Source organism: Triturus cristatus, chromosome 2_2 (genome assembly GCF_964204655.1).
Source record: "Triturus cristatus chromosome 2_2, aTriCri1.1, whole genome shotgun sequence".
Taxonomy (NCBI): domain Eukaryota; kingdom Metazoa; phylum Chordata; class Amphibia; order Caudata; family Salamandridae; genus Triturus; species Triturus cristatus.
Window position 1 is genome coordinate 1,169,860,357 of NC_140582.1, and position 17,667 is coordinate 1,169,878,023.

Sequence of the window (17,667 nt, forward strand, 5' to 3'; positions counted from 1 at the left end):
CTTGCAAAATAGGCAACACCTGTCCCTTTTTAAGGTACCAGCCATCAAAGCGTTTATGGAAGGTCTCAAAAGGATTCTTCCCCCAAGATTGCCACCTGCCCCAGTGTGGAATCTCAATGTGGTTCTAACAAGACTCATGGGCCCCCCATTTGAACCTATGCACAAATGTGAATTACAATTCCTAACATGGAAGGTAGCTTTCCTTATCGCAATCACTTCCCTACGCAGAGTAAGTGAACTACAAGCCCTTACACTAGAGGAACCTTTCTTACAACTACACCGTAACAAAGTGGTTCTTAGGACAAACCCTAAATTTCTTCCAAAAGTGATTTCCCCTTTCCACCTTAACCTATCAGTAGAGCTACCAGTCTTTTTCCCAAACCCAGACTCCGTAGCTGAAAGGGCCCTACATACCTTAGATGTCAAAAGAGCCTTGCTTTATTACATCGACAGGACAAAACCTTTTCGAAAGACAAAACAACTCTTTGTTGCTTTCGCACCACCACATAAAGGCAATCCGATCTCCAAATCAGGTATAGCCCGGTGGATAGTTAAATGCATCCAAATATGCTACCTCAAGGCTAAACGTACACTTACAGTTCCCCCTAGGGCGCACTCCACGCGTAAAATAGGGGCTTCTATGGCCTTCTTAGGTAACATTCCCTTAGAAGACCTTTGCAAGGCAGCCACGTGGTCTACCACGCATACCTTCACTAAACACTACTGTGTTGACGTGCAGGCCAAACAGGCCTCAGTGGGCCAGGCTGTCCTAAAAACGTTATTTCAAGCTGCTGCAACGGATACAGGCGACCACCACTAAGGGGGAAGCACTGCTGTATAATCTATCCTCAGTGTGTGATCTGCAGCTCATATGCCTCGAACGGAATATGCTACTTACCAGTATGCATCTGTTCTTGGCATGTAGAGCTGCAGAGTCACACACGCCCGCCCGGGACCTGTATCTGTTCCAGCATCCGTCTTACTTAGACATTACACATGGACATCCTTTCTTTCATTCCTATACACCATCTTTTCCCATCATGGCGGAAAAAAACAATCTGACGATGGAGTGGATGCCCATGCGCACTGTTGTCCAGGGGAGGAGTCACCAACCTCGTGACCAAAGGCTTCTTCCGAAGACAACAACAACCTGCAATCATCCGAGCCCAACACCAGATGGCGATCTTATCCTCAGTGTGTGACTCTGCAGCTCTACATGCCAAGAACAGATGCATACTGGTAAGTAGCATATTCCTTTCTTGGCATGTAGAGATGTAGATTCACATGCTCCCACCCACCACCCCGGGCACCTTTAGTTGTTGCAGTTCCATGTACGTTTATGCGCATGGACCTCTCTATTGCTTACTCCATTCTCACCCTCTTGCGGGGGAACAAAAATCTAACAATGGAGTCTATTCCCATGCGCACTATCACTGATAGTAGAAGTCACCTTACCTCGTGACTAGGATAGACTTTTTCGTAGAAAAATTTGGAAACATCTGGACCCAACACTAGATGGCAGGAGTATGGAAAGCATGTGAATCTGCAGCTCTACATGCCAAGAACAGATGCTTACTGGGTAAGTAACATTATCCTTAGCCATGCTGAAAAAGGCTGTGTCCATAGGCACTTTTGCTTGTGCAAGAAAAGTTAGCTGTTTACAGACCAAGAAAATATAGTCTTCAATTTCCCTGCCTACTTTTGGGGTATTTGTGTTATTGATAATGTAATAGTTTGAGTGTGAGAATTTCTGATTTTGTTTTTTCTTCCAACTTGCTTTTTTGTGAGAACTGAGTTTTTTGTGTAATTTTGTATGTATATATATATATATATATATATATATCTATCTCTCAGGACTAGGAAACTGTTGTGCTGGTTACATTCCATTAATGACAAATTGAAAAGTCCTTGTTAAGTTTGCTCTTTATGTAAGAAAAATATGTATTTTATGCTCCTAGGCGTACTTGGAAATGAGCTTTAGAGAAGCTGCAATTGCTGCAATAAAGTTCAGTGAAACGGTACCTGTTATGATTAACAAAAAGAGAGTAAGGTTATCTTCCGTCGGACAGAAACCTCAGCCTGCAATTGTGGTGCGTATTAATGGTTTGAAATTTTTATATTTTTCATATGAGGTCATTTTAATGTAAATTTTTTAAACTACACTGCCTAGCAAGCTTTTAACATTTCATTTCACACAGTTAATCAAATATTAATGGAATTCATATGTGGCGCACAAATCACCCAGAGTGGTATCTCTGCGCCAGCAACACAACATGAAGCCAGGCAAGAGACTACTGCATTAAAAGAGCACGGTCTTCAGTAATTTTCTGAATTGGTGGTGATCCCTACACCTGCAGATGTGCAGGGGTAACCTATTTCAGTACATAGAGGCTAAGTAGGTAAGGATCTGTTTTCTGTGCAGGTCCTTCTGACTCATGGAACTGGAAGTAGTGAATTGTCATTGGATCTGAGCAGTCTAGGCGGGCGGTGGTGCAATAGTCTAGGCAATGGTTAACTGGGACCTTTTCCAAGCAAGGAATAGAGTTTCAGACATAATTTTAAAGATAATCCTATCACACAATTGGTAACCAATGCAATCACCATAAAAGATCGGGCACCGGATGGAATACATATGAGGCGGGCAGCAGTGTTTTGCACTACTTGAAGTTTGAAAAGTATAATTTTCCAAGATCAATAGAGGGCATTACCATAATCCAAACAGCTGGTGACCAGCACTTGTACCAAGGTTTTCCTTGCAGAAAGGGGAGGGGTGGGGTAAGAGAACACTCTCCTCAACAGGCACAATGGTATGTTTTCATCTCTTTCAGTAGTCTTGTGAAAGGTAATAAACTCTGCCCTCTTATTTTGTACATTTTTATTTTAAGCTCTGGGTTGAAGACTGCTATGGTTAGCCGCCTATCTATAAAGGGGCTTTGTGTCATCCTCTGTTCCACCCACCATACAGCAGGGCATAAAGCCCCCCCCTCCCCTATCGCCAATGGTTCTCCTGCATTTAGTGACCTTTGTTTTTTTGCCTGATCAGTGGTTTACTTGGTACTAAGGCTGATATGCTTATATTTTTTTCCTTTCAGTTATTTATACTTTTGATAGTTATTTATTCATCCTCTTTTCTGGGCTTTGCTTGTTAGTCCCTCCCCTGGATCATGGGCTCATTGCAAGTGTCCTTCCAGTGGTCGCTATTGAAGCTCCACGTTTTTTCTTTTTTGGTTAAACACTATCAGTGCATGTGTTCTTGCTGTCTCTCCTGTGTACTCTGTACCCTACCCCCGCCACACTGTTTTGTTGTCCCGTGTGAGCTTGTACCCTGTGAATTTTTTCTATCGTGTGTGGTTCTTCTAACAGTATTGTTTTGCAGCGTGAATCTTTATGGATTCACTATGCTGTGCATTATTCCGCCATCTTGTGGTTGGGTCCGTGTGAGAAAGTGGCTCTGTATATACTGTTCCTTAATAGGTACAGGGTGTACAGAGTCCACAGACCCCAAGGGTTTAACAGAGGTTAAAGTTAGATATAACCTTACTCTCAAGTGGTAGCTTGGTCGAGCAGTAAGGCAGTATCAGAGGACAGTGTAAAGCATTTGTTGTACACACTCAGTCAGCAAATGGTTCCACACACTCAATAACTGAACTCTAGGCCAATGGTTTATATATAAAAAATATATGCTTGTTTTATTTTAAAACTAACACTTGGAATTAAAATATACTTTCTCGACAGGAGATGTTTCATATAAATACTTTTGTATATGCAATCGACTTTAGTAAACAGTTACAAGTAGTTGCAGTACGCAACTCTATTTCTAAACACAACAATACATTGAGCTCAATGATAAATTCAAGTCATTTGCAACAGATTACTTTTTAGATTACTTTTGGAATTCCAGGACTGGATCCTAGATTCAGTCCTGGGTCAGTTCTCAGAATCAAGTGATTAAAGTCTACTTAAGTACTGTAATGATTTTTAACTAATATTTAGCTATTTTAAAAGTTGACACTTGAAAATATTTCAGAGAAAACAATCAATGATTCCCTATGGAAGAAAATTCCGGTTATAGGTGGGATCGTGGTTCCGGGCTGCTGCCAGGGGTGAAAGGTAGGTTTTGAGTAGAGCCTCTACTCATGGGAGTCCCAGGGGATCAGAGTTCAAAAGGTAGCCAGGTCCTCCGGAGTTTCTGAGGTTGCTGGCCACAAGAGAAGCCGGGTTTGGAGCAGGTTCGAGGTTGACATGCCGGTAGGGCTGGGGCCAAAGCAGTTGGTGTCTCCCTCTCCTTAGCAGCTGCAGGGCAGCTCTTTTCTTCTTGCTCTTCTTGTAATTTCGGAATCTGGAATCTGGGGAAGGAATGTTCAGGGTGCCCCTAAATACTAGATTTAGGGGTGTTACAGGTAGGTGAAGGGCATGGACCAATGGGTCCCCGTCCTGGGGTGGGTACACCCCCTATCCTGCCTCTCTCCTGTGGGAGGGGGGGAGTAGCCTAGTCCTGATAGGGTAGGGCTCCCCATCTTCAAGATGGCGAGAGCCCGGAGATGTGCTTCACCTCGCCTCCCCCACCTGAGGGGTGGGGTTGGCAGGCTGGCACATCCCCTGTCCTTATTTGGGGTTTCCGGCCAAAGCTTCCCGCCAGAGTGGGGGGTTGCAGTGGCCTGGGGAAACTCCAAATGGCGGCATGCCTTTGAAGCTTCCCTTTGCTCGTCCTGGGGGAGGAGATTTCTCACCTCACCCAGGATGTGCATTGTTGCAGGCCCGGGAGAGCAGGAGCTCTCCCACCCAGGGGTCCAGCAACGTGTCTGCTGTGTGGCAGCCTGGGCAGCCTCAGAGCAGACGTGGATTGTAAGTTAGCTGTAAGGGGGCATCTCTAAGATGCCTTCTGGGGTGCTTAGTACATTAAATCCCATACTGGCATCAGTGTGGGTTCAATGTGCTAAGAAGTTTGATACCAAACTTCCCAGGCTTCAGTGTTGCCATTATGGTGCTGTGGAGCTCGTGTTTGACGAGCTCTCAGCACCATGTACTTGTAAATGACAGCACTGTACTTACAGTGCCCAGGAATGGACCCGGGTACTGTAGGGGCACAGGGCTCCTGCTCCTGTGCCCACACCATAGGCGTAATGCACCCAGCTAGAGGGGTGGCTGACATATGTCTTGGCAGTGTAGGTGATGGGCATGGTACAGTGATGTGTGCCATGTCGACTCTTCATTTTGTCCTGCACCCAGACACTCAGCCTGCAAGGGCAGTGTGTGTGTGTAAGGGTACAGGGCCTCTGAGGGTGGCACAATGAGTGCTGCAGCCCTTAGACAGACCCTCCAGGATTTCGCGATTTCGCGGCTTGCCGCGAAATCGGCACTTTTGTAAAAATGCCGCGATTTTTACAAAAGTGCCCGCGAAATCGGCACTTTTGTAAAAATGCCGCAATTTTTACAAAAGTGCCTGCGAAATCGGCAATGTACAACCCCCTGTGAGGCCAACACAGAAAATGACTGCTGCAGCATACATAGTGAAGACGTATTAAAATGTATTCACTATGAATGCTTCTGCAGCCATCTTCTCTGTTTACTGCTGGCCTCGGCAAACTCACACATGGCAGAGTGAAAACGCTTCCTAAAAGGTCCTTTAAAAGTCAGCTGGAAGTGTTTTCACAGTTGACTATTAAAGGGCAATTTAGTAGGCTTCCTTTTCTGTCTTGCCACTGAAGTCTTTTCCTACGTCCTTTTCCACCGCGACCGTTACACTACACACTGAGACAGACACACAGACAAACAGAGGCGCACAAACACAGAGACACACACACAGGCACAGATAGACACACATAGATAGAGTCACAAACACACAAGAGCCACACATAAGCAAACACAAACGGACCCACACACAGAGACAGAGATACAGGGACACACTAAAACAGACACACAATGATAGATAGACAGGAACAGACACGAAGACAGACACCCAAAGACAGAGACACACACACACAGAGACAGACATACATAGACGCACATACAGAGACACACACAGACAGATACCAATGAAATACACACAGACACACATACAACACACAAAGGCACATACGGAGACAGAGCGCATACATGTGTTAGTGGAAATGGCACAAGAACCAGCTCTCAGGTTCACAAGGAGAAGGGACCTGTTAACAATGCAAAACGGAAGGGTGTTTCACCCAGAACCAGAGGGTCTCAGCCTAGCAGCATGGCTCTGAAGACCTAGAATTTGCGCACCTGAAACTACCAGAAAGTACTATGGCAGTACTCAGGGAAGCAAGGAGGCCTACCACAAGAAAGTGCTACATAGCAAAATGGAAGAGGTACTCCCAATGGTGCATCGAGGAGAAACTACAACGGAAGGTCACAAAGGAATCAACAGTACTAAAGTACTTAACACATCTGCTACAAAGCGGATTAAGCTATACATCCTTGAGGGTGCACTTGGCTGCGGTGGTGGCCTACACAAGAGGAGAAACTGGCAAGTTTCTTCACCTCTCAAGTGGTGATGATTCTTGGAAGGGGCCAAGAGAATCATGCCCCCCCTCCCCCCCAAAGAGGATGCCAGCACCGGCATGGAACCTCACCGTAGTGCTGACTGAACTGATGAAGGCTCCCTGTGAACCTATTCACAAGGCTACACTGGACATGCTTATCATAAAGACTGCCTTCTTAGTGGCGATCACGTCACTGCAAAGAGTAAGTGAGTTGCAAGCACTCACACTCCAAGAGCCCTACTTATAAATGCAGAAGGACAGGATTGTAATGAGGACGGACCCACACTTAATGCCAAAGGTTGTGTCTCGGTTCCATATCAACCAAACAATCCAGATACCAAGTTTTTTCCAAAAACCGACCTCAAAAACAAAGGGCTCTGCACACACTAGACGCCAGAAGGGCTATAATGCACGATATAGAGAACAAAGGAGTGCAGGAAAACAAAACAGTTGTCTCCTTCGCAAGCAGTTTTCTGGGACGACCAGTCACCAAGAATACCATTGCACGATGGATTGCGCCGACAATTCAACTCTGCCACATGCAGGCAGGACAACAGTTACAAGGAACAGCTCAAGCTCACTCAACGAAGAAAGGAGCAACAATTGCATTTCTAGCGAACACACCTATCCAAGTCATTTGCCAAGCGGCAACATGGTCTTCAGTGCATACGTTCACCAAGCACTGCTGTGTGGATATTCAAATGAACAAAGGCGCATCTGGGTCAGAAGATCTTGCAACACATATTCAATAACCAGTGCTCATCTTCCACCCAGCCACCACAATAAGGAGAAACTGCTACAAAGTCGATGCACAGCATAGTGAATCCAGAAAGATTCACGCTGCAAAACGTAAAGTTTCTTATCTGTCGGTGTAGTTTTGCAGCTTGAAGACTTTCTGGATTCACTAGCGAACCCACTCTCCTCCTCCAGAAAGATTAGACAGGAGGTAAAGGGTTAATGATAAACAAGACTTTACAAAATAAGAGAGAGATCAGGATTAACACAAGAAGAGAAAAAAGAATCCGAAGATGGCCACCAAAGGTGTGGGAGCTTCCGCAGGAAGTGCGCCAACAGCACAAAAGACACCAAATGATGGGACGACACCGCCCACCTGGGACACGAAGGGGGGGGAGGAGGGGGGGGGGGAGAGAAAATACTACGATTCCGGACCCAACCACAAGATGGTGGAATAATGCACAGCATAGTGAATCCAGAAAGTCAAACTACACTGACTGGTAAACTATACGTTACACTCTTCCCTGGGTGTTTTTACCCTCCCTGTGCTCCCATGTTCCTCTCACCTGTGTAAAGATGGCACTTTCTCACACGAGGGCCTTGTGATGTTTGGTCGGCACCGGAAGGGCAGGTTTTGACACCGAAGGCTTTGGTGCTGGGTTCTGTGTGGTGGTAGAGGCCGATCTTTTCTTCGGTACCAAAGGGTGTTTTTCGGTACCGCTGCCGGAAGGCTTAATAGGCTTCTTTACCGGGCCCGAAGGTGGTGTGTGAGAAGCAGTATCCTTTGTCTTGCCTAGGCCCGAAGGCGAAGGTGTGACCGAAGCCTTTTTGGGTATCGGCGTGGGTGTGGGCATTGTACTCACGACCCTCTGCGCCGGGGTGATGTCCTCCACATCTGAGTTGTCGGCCTCGGAAGCACTGAAGAGGTAGTCGTCCTCCTGTTCGATGTTCTGCTGTCCCGGAGCTTCGACGTCGTCCCCGAAGATGTCAACTGGAGCGGAGGTCGAGGAGTGCGCCATGTTGCGTCTAGCCCGTCGATCTCGAATAGTCTTTTTAGAGCGAAAAGACTTGCAGACGGGACAGTCTCGGGCCTCGTGTTCAGGGTAGAGGCAGAGGTTGCACACCTCATGAAGATCGGTGTGGGGAAACTTGGACCCACATCGAGGGCACTTCTTGAAGGGAGTTCTTTCCATCAGCCGAGACCGGAGCCGGGATAGGCCCGAAGGCCGCCGTCGACGACCGGAATCGAAGGTGCCGAAGAGAAGGTTATTAAGATGATTTATTATCTGAAGGATCTCGATGAGCGAGGATTTTTGCGTCGATCGTTGAACTGGAAAAGTTCGGAACCTGGGCGCGAAGTATTACATCCGAGCCCGATGGCGGGAAAAACCAATCTGAGGATGGAGCCGAAGCCCATGCGCAATACGAACCAAGGGAGGAGTCACCAACCTCGTGACTTCCAAAGACTTTCCAAGAGCAAAATCAAACTGCAAACATCTGGGCCCAACACCAGATGGCGATCTATGCACAGTGTATAATCTGCAGCTCATATGCCTCAAACAATGTTTTATTAGGACAAAGAAAGGTAAACTAATGGCTTTCAATTACAGTAGCCAGAAAAATAATGTAAAAAGCATTGGTAGAGCCAGCAGGTCGACCATTTGGGCCATACGGAATTTTGCCCCAAAAAATAATATCGGGCATCTGCCCACCCAATTTGTTTTGGGAGGGGAAGTATTGGCAACACGCCTACAAAATTAGATCAGTAGAGAAAAAATAAAAAAGAGCAAAAGTTTTTCTTATGGGGGGGGGGGGGGGGGGGCGGGGCGAAGCAACACTGAGGCCATGAGTGGGAAAGGAAGCAAATTGAGACAGAAGGAAAACTGAAGGTGTGTGTGGGAAGTTCTTGCAGGGTATGCCCCCACTTTTTGCTAAATTGCTGAATGTACTTTGAGTGTACCCTGGGTTCCTGCCAATCAGGTGCCCAGGGCCTATGTTCCTTCCTTAAACCAAACAAACTCCAAATTGGCAAACCCTAGCCACATGTCAGCCCCTAGTAAATGGTACCCTAGGTACCCAGAGCCTTGTGGCCAGGGAAGGCCTCTAAGCAGACCCCCCAGGATATAGCGGCATGGATTCGCAAATTTAGCGGCACAAATATGGAAATTTAGCGGCACAATTGTGGAAATTTAGCGGCATTTTTGCGGCACTTTATTTTACTCATAATCATTCATTTTCAGCCGTAAGTCAATGGAAACTCTTTTAGCAGAGTATTCCACTTTGAATAGGGAACCTGGAATATGGAACAGATGAAGCAGCCCACAGGTGAAGGCTGTTATCCTTTGGAAATGCAATTCTCCATTTGCTTTAGTATAGGTTGGTAGCAGTTATCACACCTTTTGACACATTGCGGGACCGGTGTTTGGCACATCCTTAACCCTTTTCTCGCCTGAAAGTCTGAGGGCGGCTGGACACATGCTAGACCTAAATAAATATGGCCCTTAAAAGTCAACCTATAAATTAATGTTATATAAATAAATTAAGATTATAATTTTAACATCATGTCAAGGAAATGGGAAATGAGTAGGCACGGGGGCACTCCTAATATTTTAAATGGGATTAATCAGGGTCTCGCGATAGGTCAGAGGCGCTGACGATAGCCCACAGGTCTGCACCACACAGAGTTGCTCTTTGCCCTTGTGCTTTACATGCCTTCAAGGCCGCTTGGATCAGGTCCTTTACTTATATTGGATCCGGATCCTGCAGAGTAGAAAACGCTCCCGGTTTGCTGGGCCATCAGATGTCTTGAGTATATCAGATGCTGCCTCCACCTCACAGAAGTGTATGGACAGCAGGTGATCTGATTGAGGGGAGAAGAGTTTAATGGGGAGTTGTTTTCGATATCCCTGTGGGCAGGCGCGCAACACCCATTGGACGCAAAGTGCTTCAGCCCCCCCCCCGTCGTGTGCGGCAGCCCAGACAGCTTCCCGGACACACACACAGACGCACCCGAGCAGTTCACAGGTCTTTAAAAGACCATTTGCATGTTAATGCGGCCTCGCTGTTGTTTCACCCCTTCTAAGAGCCCCTGCAGCTCCACTCTGCATTTGTCAGTGCGTTTCTGTTTGTGCACCTCTGTCTGTGCGTCTGTCTGTACCTCAGTGTCTGTACGTCTCTGTCTGTACGTCTCCAACTGGGCATCTGTTTCTGTGTGTGTCTCTGTGTGTTCATTTCTGTCTCTGCATCTCTGTATGTACGACTTATTGTGTGGGTCTTTGGATGTGTTTCTTGGTCTGTGTGTGTTTCTGTCTCATTGTGTGCACTCTGTCTTAATGTATGCGCTCTGTCTCCGTATGTGCCTTTGTGTGTTGTATGTGTGTCTGTGTGTATTTCATTGGTATCTGTCTGTGTGTGTCTCTGTATGTGCGTCTATGTATGTCTGTCTCTGTGTGTGTGTGTCTCTGTCTTTGGGTGTCTGTCTTCGTGTCTGTTCCTGTCTATCTATCATTGTGTGTCTGTTTTAGTGTGTCCCTGTATCTCTGTCTCTGTGTGTGGGTCCGTTTGTGTTTGCTTATGTGTGGCTCTTGTGTGTTTGTGACTCTATCTATGTGTGTCTATCTGTGCCTGTGTGTGTGTCTCTGTGTTTGTGCGCCTCTGTTTGTCTGTGTGTCTGTCTCAGTGTGTAGTGTAACGGTCGCGGTGGAAAAGGACGTAGGAAAAGACTTCAGTGGCAAGACAGAAAAGGAAGCCTACTAAATTGCCCTTTAATAGTCAACTGTGAAAACACTTCCAGCTGACTTTTAAAGGACCTTTTAGGAAGCGTTTTCACTCTGCCATGTGTGAGTTTGCCGAGGCCAGCAGTAAACAGAGAAGATGGCTGCAGAAGCATTCATAGTGAATACATTTTAATACGTCTTCACTATGTATGCTGCAGCAGTCATTTTCTGTGTTGGCCTCACAGGGGGTTGTACATTGCCGATTTCGCAGGCACTTTTGTAAAAATTGCGGCATTTTTACAAAAGTGCCGATTTCGCGGGCACTTTTGTAAAAATCGCGGCATTTTTACAAAAGTGCCGATTTCGCGGCAAGCCGCGAAATCGCGAAATCCTGGAGGGTCTGTCTAAGGGCTGCAGCACTCATTGTGCCACCCTCAGAGGCCCTGTACCCTTACACACACACACTGCCCTTGCAGGCTGAGTGTCTGGGTGCAGGACAAAATGAAGAGTCGACATGGCACACATCACTGTACCATGCCCATCACCTACACTGCCAAGACATATGTCAGCCACCCCTCTAGCTGGGTGCATTACGCCTATGGTGTGGGCACAGGAGCAGGAGCCCTGTGCCCCTACAGTACCCGGGTCCATTCCTGGGCACTGTAAGTACAGTGCTGTCATTTACAAGTACATGGTGCTGAGAGCTCGTCAAACACGAGCTCCACAGCACCATAATGGCAACACTGAAGCCTGGGAAGTTTGGTATCAAACTTCTTAGCACATTGAACCCACACTGATGCCAGTATGGGATTTAATGTACTAAGCACCCCAGAAGGCATCTTAGAGATGCCCCCTTACAGCTAACTTACAATCCACGTCTGCTCTGAGGCTGCCCAGGCTGCCACACAGCAGACACGTTGCTGGACCCCTGGGTGGGAGAGCTCCTGCTCTCCCGGGCCTGCAACAATGCACATCCTGGGTGAGGTGAGAAATCTCCTCCCCCAGGACGAGCAAAGGGAAGCTTCAAAGGCATGCCGCCATTTGGAGTTTCCCCAGGCCACTGCAACCCCCCACTCTGGCGGGAAGCTTGGCCGGAAACCCCATACAAGGACAGGGGATGTGCCAGCCTGCCCACCCCACCCCTCAGGTGGGGGAGGCGAGGTGAAGCACATCCGGGCTCTCGCCATCTTGAAGATGGGAGGCCCTATCCTATCAGGATTAGGCTACTGCCCCCCTCCCACATGAGAGAGGCAGGATAGGGGGTGTACCCACCCCAGGACAAGGACCCATTGGTCCCTGGCCTTCACCTACCTGTAGCGCCCTTAAATCTACTATTTAAGGGCACCCTGAACCTTCCTTCCTCAGATTCCAGATAGAAAACTACAAGAAGAGCAAGAAGAACAAGGACCTGCCCTGCAGCTGCTAAAAAGAGAAGACCCCAACTGCTTTGGCCCCAGCCCTACCGGCCTGTCGACTCTCGAACCTGCACCAGCGCGGCATCTCTCGTGGCCAGCAACCTCACCAACCCCGGAGGACCTGGCTACCTTTTGGCTCTAAGCCCCTGGGACTCCCATGAGTAGAGGCTCTACTCAAGAAACCTATTTTTAACCCCTGGCAGCAGCCCGGAACCGCGGACCCAACACACTCTGCACCAGCCAAGCCTGGCCAGTGCCGGAGTGGACAAAGACCCTGAGGACGACCCCACGGCGACTGTGACCCAGAGTCCGGCACCCAAGGACCCCCCTCGACATTCCGGAAGAAGCCTGCAGCCTCAGAACAATGTGCCACCCCAACCGCGATCAACAAGAGGGTAAGATTTCCGACATCAAAAGTCACCCCTGCACCCGGCGCCCTGCGGCCCCCTATGCCCAATCCCGGGTTACCCACCTAACCTACAACTACCCAACTTACCTCTCGAAGTGGTGGTGGCACCTGAAGCATCCTCGTCCCCCGAGCTTGCAGCCTTTTTCCAAACCGGAACATTCCCATTGATTTTCATTGAGCGCCCGACGGCTCAAAAGCACCCTGCACCCAGCCGCCCGAGTGGCCCTGGCAGTGCACTCTCTACACTAACCTACTTCCCCACTTGCCCTGAGTAAGTGACCAGGAGCCCAGCTCCCACAGCCGCGTGGCTTGTCAGACAGCAGCCACCAACCAAGGCCCCCCTATCCCTCATAGGATAACATTGGGCCTAACTCTCTCTGCACCCGGCCGTCCTGAAACCGCTGAGGGTGAACCAACTGTACCTACCTGACACTGGGGGACCCCCGAGTCTATGCCCGGAATTTCAACTCTGCCAGTCGAGTACTTACCCTTAAACCGCTAACTTCATTTTCCTCATAGGGTAACATTGACTGGCTTTTTCTTCAAAAATCTTCTAAGTGTGAACTTTTCAAAACTGCAAATATTCACCAAAAATCAGCCAAGTGACAAAAACAAATTTACTCACCTGCTCCTAGGTGAGCTCCCAGTGCTGGATCTTGGTGCCCAGCCCTGACTCTGAAAAGTGTCCACAACTATACTTACCTCTAACTCATTTTTCTCCCATAGGAAACCATTGTCTGCTTTTCTGTGAAATTTCTTCTAAGTGAAATATTCTTTTAAAATCGTACCATTTCTGCAAACAAAATTACTTACCTGTTTTTGATAAGGACCCCAGTCCTGGGTCTAGGTACCCAGTCCTGGATTACTAAAGTAACGATAAAGTACTCTACCTGCAATTTGAATTTCTTGCCATAGAGATCCATTGAATGTTTTCTTTGAAATATTTTCTAAGTGCTAACTTTTGAAATAGATAAATATCATTTAAAAATCATTACAGTTATTAAGTCGACTTTCATCACTTGATTCTGAATACTGACGCAAGGCTGGATCTAGGAGCCAGACCTGGAATTCCAAAAGTAATATGAAAAGTAATTTATTACAAATAACCTGAATTTACCATTGAGCTCAATGCATTATGTTTAGGAAATAGGATTGTTTATTGCAACCAACTGTGACTGTTTACACAAATTTATTGCTTAAGACAAAAGTATTTTTATTCAACCTCTCATTCTGAGAAAGTATATTTTTATCCCCTTTGTGGTTCTAAAAATAAAACAAGCATATATTTTATATATAAACCATTGGCCTAGAGTTCAGGTATTGAGTGTGTGAAACCATTTGCTGACTGAGTGTGTACAATAAATGCTTTACACTGTCCTCTGGTACTGCCTTACTGCTCGACCAAGCTACCACTTTTGAGAGTAAGGTCATACCTAACTTTGACCTCTATCAGCCTCTGGGGGACTGTGGACTCTGTACACCCTGTACCTATTAGGGAACAGTATATACAGAGCCACTTTCTCACACCTCGGCACCGATCCTCCCATGCCGAAGCCCTCTTCGGCACCAACCAAAAAATCGGAGGTCCCAAAGAAGCACGGCTTAGACAAACCTAAAAAGCCGTCGGCCCCGAAAACTTCGGCGCCGACCGAACAACCAGTGTCGCAAGAACTTTTTACACCAGATCCTCTGCAAAAGACACTCACCAAGGATCCAAAAAACTGGACATTTGACATTGTCTTCAAAAAAGACACTTGGACAAACCAGCTCCACCTCCAAAGAGGAAAGACACTGCTACCTCCCCTTTCGAAGTGCCTTCCCCACCTCCTCCACCCTCCCCACCCATGCCTCATCATTCCCCAACCTTGTCTCCTGTCCCAGATGATTTAGGAGACCCTTATTATGATCCAGCAGATGTGCCACAAGACCCCACCCCTACTGGATCTCCAGACCCATGGGACGACTATAACAATCCGGACATCCCAGATGTCCCACAGGACGACCTTTACCCATCTAGGCCATCCCCACCTGAAGATTCATTAGGCTTTCACCACCTACTACAAAGGACGGCACACTACCACAGGGTGGAGTTACATACTGACCCAGTGGAGGAAGATTTTCTCCTAGACACCTTCGATAATGCACGTTCTACCTATGTTAAAGGGAGTAATCAAACATGCACCGGAGGTTTTTAAAGACCCAGTCAGGGCCAACCCCTGTATAGAGAAAAAATACAAAGCCGCCCCCACAGACCCTTCATACATTAAAGGCCCTGCACCATTGGATTCCCTATTGGTATCTACAGCTAGGAAGCGCGTTAAAATTCCCAGGCGTCAGGCGAAGCTCCACCACCTGACAGAGTCCAAGCTCCTAGACTCCTCAGGGAAGCGCACTGCGTCACAAGCCGCTAATATATGGCGTATCGCCAACACGCAAGCGCTATTGGCCAGATACGACAGGGCGCATTATGATGAGTTAGAGACCATCATGCACCATCTCCCTGAAAAATACAGGAATAGGGCTAATAAATTGATCCAAGAGGAAAAAACAATAACTAATACCTCTATACGCTGTACCCTAGATGCAGAAGATACAGCCTCCAGGGCCATAAACACCAGTGTCCTTCTCCGTCGCCATGCCTGGCTCAGAGTTTCAGGTTTTAAACCTGAGGTACAAGCCTCTATATTGAACCACCCATTCGACCAGGATCATCTATTTGGCCCAAAAGTTGATGAAGCCCTCAAAGAGGAAAAAAAGATACTGACACGGCGAAATCCATGGGAGCCCTATAGTCACACACTCCTAGGCGCTCTTTTTGCCGCTCTTTCTTTCGGGGCAGGGGCTACTCCTCAGTGCATCCACGTCATACAAATCCCCTCCTCAATCTACCTTCACAAAGGGTTGTCAAAGAGGCGGATACAGAGGCAATAATAAGGGCAGAGGCAAGACAAATACCGCCCGCTCTGCCACACCGCCTACCCAATGACTTTTCCACGCTCCCTCCAGGCCATTCCACTCCGGTCGGGGGCAGAATACAACATTTCCTTCACGTCTGGGAGACAATCACCTCAGACAGATGGGTGACCCAAATTATTCATTCAGGGTATTGCCTAGAATTAACATCTACCCTCCCAAACATTCCACCCAGGCAACGCCCTATGTCTTAAGAACATGCTACGTTATTAAAACAGGAGGTAATCTCCCTCCTGCAAAAACGAGCCATAGAGCAGGTCCCCATCAATCAACAAAATTTAGGGGTCTACTCCCTGTACTTTCTGATTCCAAAGAGACGAGACTCTACGACCTATCCTAGATCTCAGACCTCTAAATACGTACATACATTCAGACCATTTTCACATAGTAACCCTTCAACAGGTTCTTCCACTCCTCTCCCAGAACGACTTTCTCACCACTCTGGACTTGAAAGACGCATACTTTCACATCCCAGTACACCATGCTCACAGACAGTACCTCAGATTTGTAGTGGACGGGCAACACTACCAGTTGATGGTGCTCCCGTTCGGGGTAACAGCACCCAGGGTATTCACCAAGTGCCTAGCAGTAGTGGCGGCACACCTCAGAAGACAGCACATTCACGTCTTCCCATATTTGGGCGACTGGCTAATAAAAGCCACGTCCTACGAACAATGTGTGCAACACACCGCCACTACAATCCAACTACTTCACCAGCTAGGCTTCACAGTGAACCACCAAAAGTCCCACCTGGTACCATCACACACAAAACAATACCTCGGTGCTACCATAGACACCTCAAAAGCCATAGCCTATCCCAATCCTGCCAGGATTGCAAACATACAGGCTCTGCGTCAGAAATTCATATTTCAACACTCTGTCCCAGCAAGAGTGTTTATGCAACTGATAGGGATGATGGCCTCTTGCATTTTCATAGTGCCCCATGTAAGACTCCAGATGCGTCCACTCCAAGAGTGCTTAGCACGCCAGTGGAACCAGGCCCAGGGGCAACTGACAGATCTGGTGTTGGTAGACGGTCGCACCTATCGCTCTCTGCAGTGGTGGAACACCACAAACCTTTCCAGAGGTCGACTGTTCCTGGCCCGGTTCCACAAATAATCCTAACAGACGCATCGCTCTCCGGCTGGGGAGCTAATCTGTTACATTTTACAGTACAGGGCACATGGACGCCGCAACAGAAGTTACTCCACATCAACCATTTGGAGTTACTGGCAATCTTCCTAGCCCTAAAATCCTTCCAGCCGCAGATTTCAGGCAAGGCAGTCCTCATTCGCACAGACATGACTGCCATGTACTACATTCAAAAACAGGGGGGCACACACTCTCCACAGCTCTCTCAATTAGCACAGAGCATATGGAGATGGGCAATTCCACAGAAAATCTTTCTCCTGGCCCAACATGTCCCAGGAGTCCAAAACACCGTGGCAGATCTGCTCAGCAGACAAACGCAGCAGATCCACGAGTGGGAACTTCACCCACAGGTTCTTCACCCGTTCTTTCAGAGGTGGGGGCATCCACACATAGACCTATTCGCCACCCACGAAAACAAAAAATGCCCAAGCTTCGCTGCCAGATATCCACACCCATTGTCCAAAGGCAATGCGATATGGATGAACTGGTCAAACAAATTTGCATACGCTTTTCCACCTCTTCCACTAATTCCATTAGTGGTGCGAAAGCTACAACAGCATTCCCCAACACTGATCCTAGTAGCTCCAACATGGGCCAGACAACCGTGGTACACCACACTGCTGGAACTCTCGGTAGTACCACACCAAAAGCTACACCTCTCACCATGCCTCCTAACCCAGAACCATAGAGAGATCAGGCACCCGGACCCAGCTCAGCTCAACCTTGCGATCTGGCTCCTGAGGTCCTAGAATTCGGATACCTTA

At 47.7% G+C, this 17,667-nt stretch overlaps 1 protein-coding gene across 4 annotated transcripts in view; it reads left to right on the forward strand.

Moving 5' to 3' along the window:
* Nucleotides 1-17,667, forward strand: part of ZNF638 (zinc finger protein 638) — a 994,232-nt gene that overhangs the window by 192,552 nt on the left and 784,013 nt on the right. For all 4 annotated transcript variants that reach the window (XM_085642741.1, XM_085642742.1, XM_085642740.1 and 1 more), the window contains one exon: nt 1,959-2,090. In XM_085642741.1, coding sequence (XP_085498867.1) covers nt 1,959-2,090 — 132 coding nt within the window. The remainder of the gene's footprint in view (nt 1-1,958; nt 2,091-17,667) is intronic.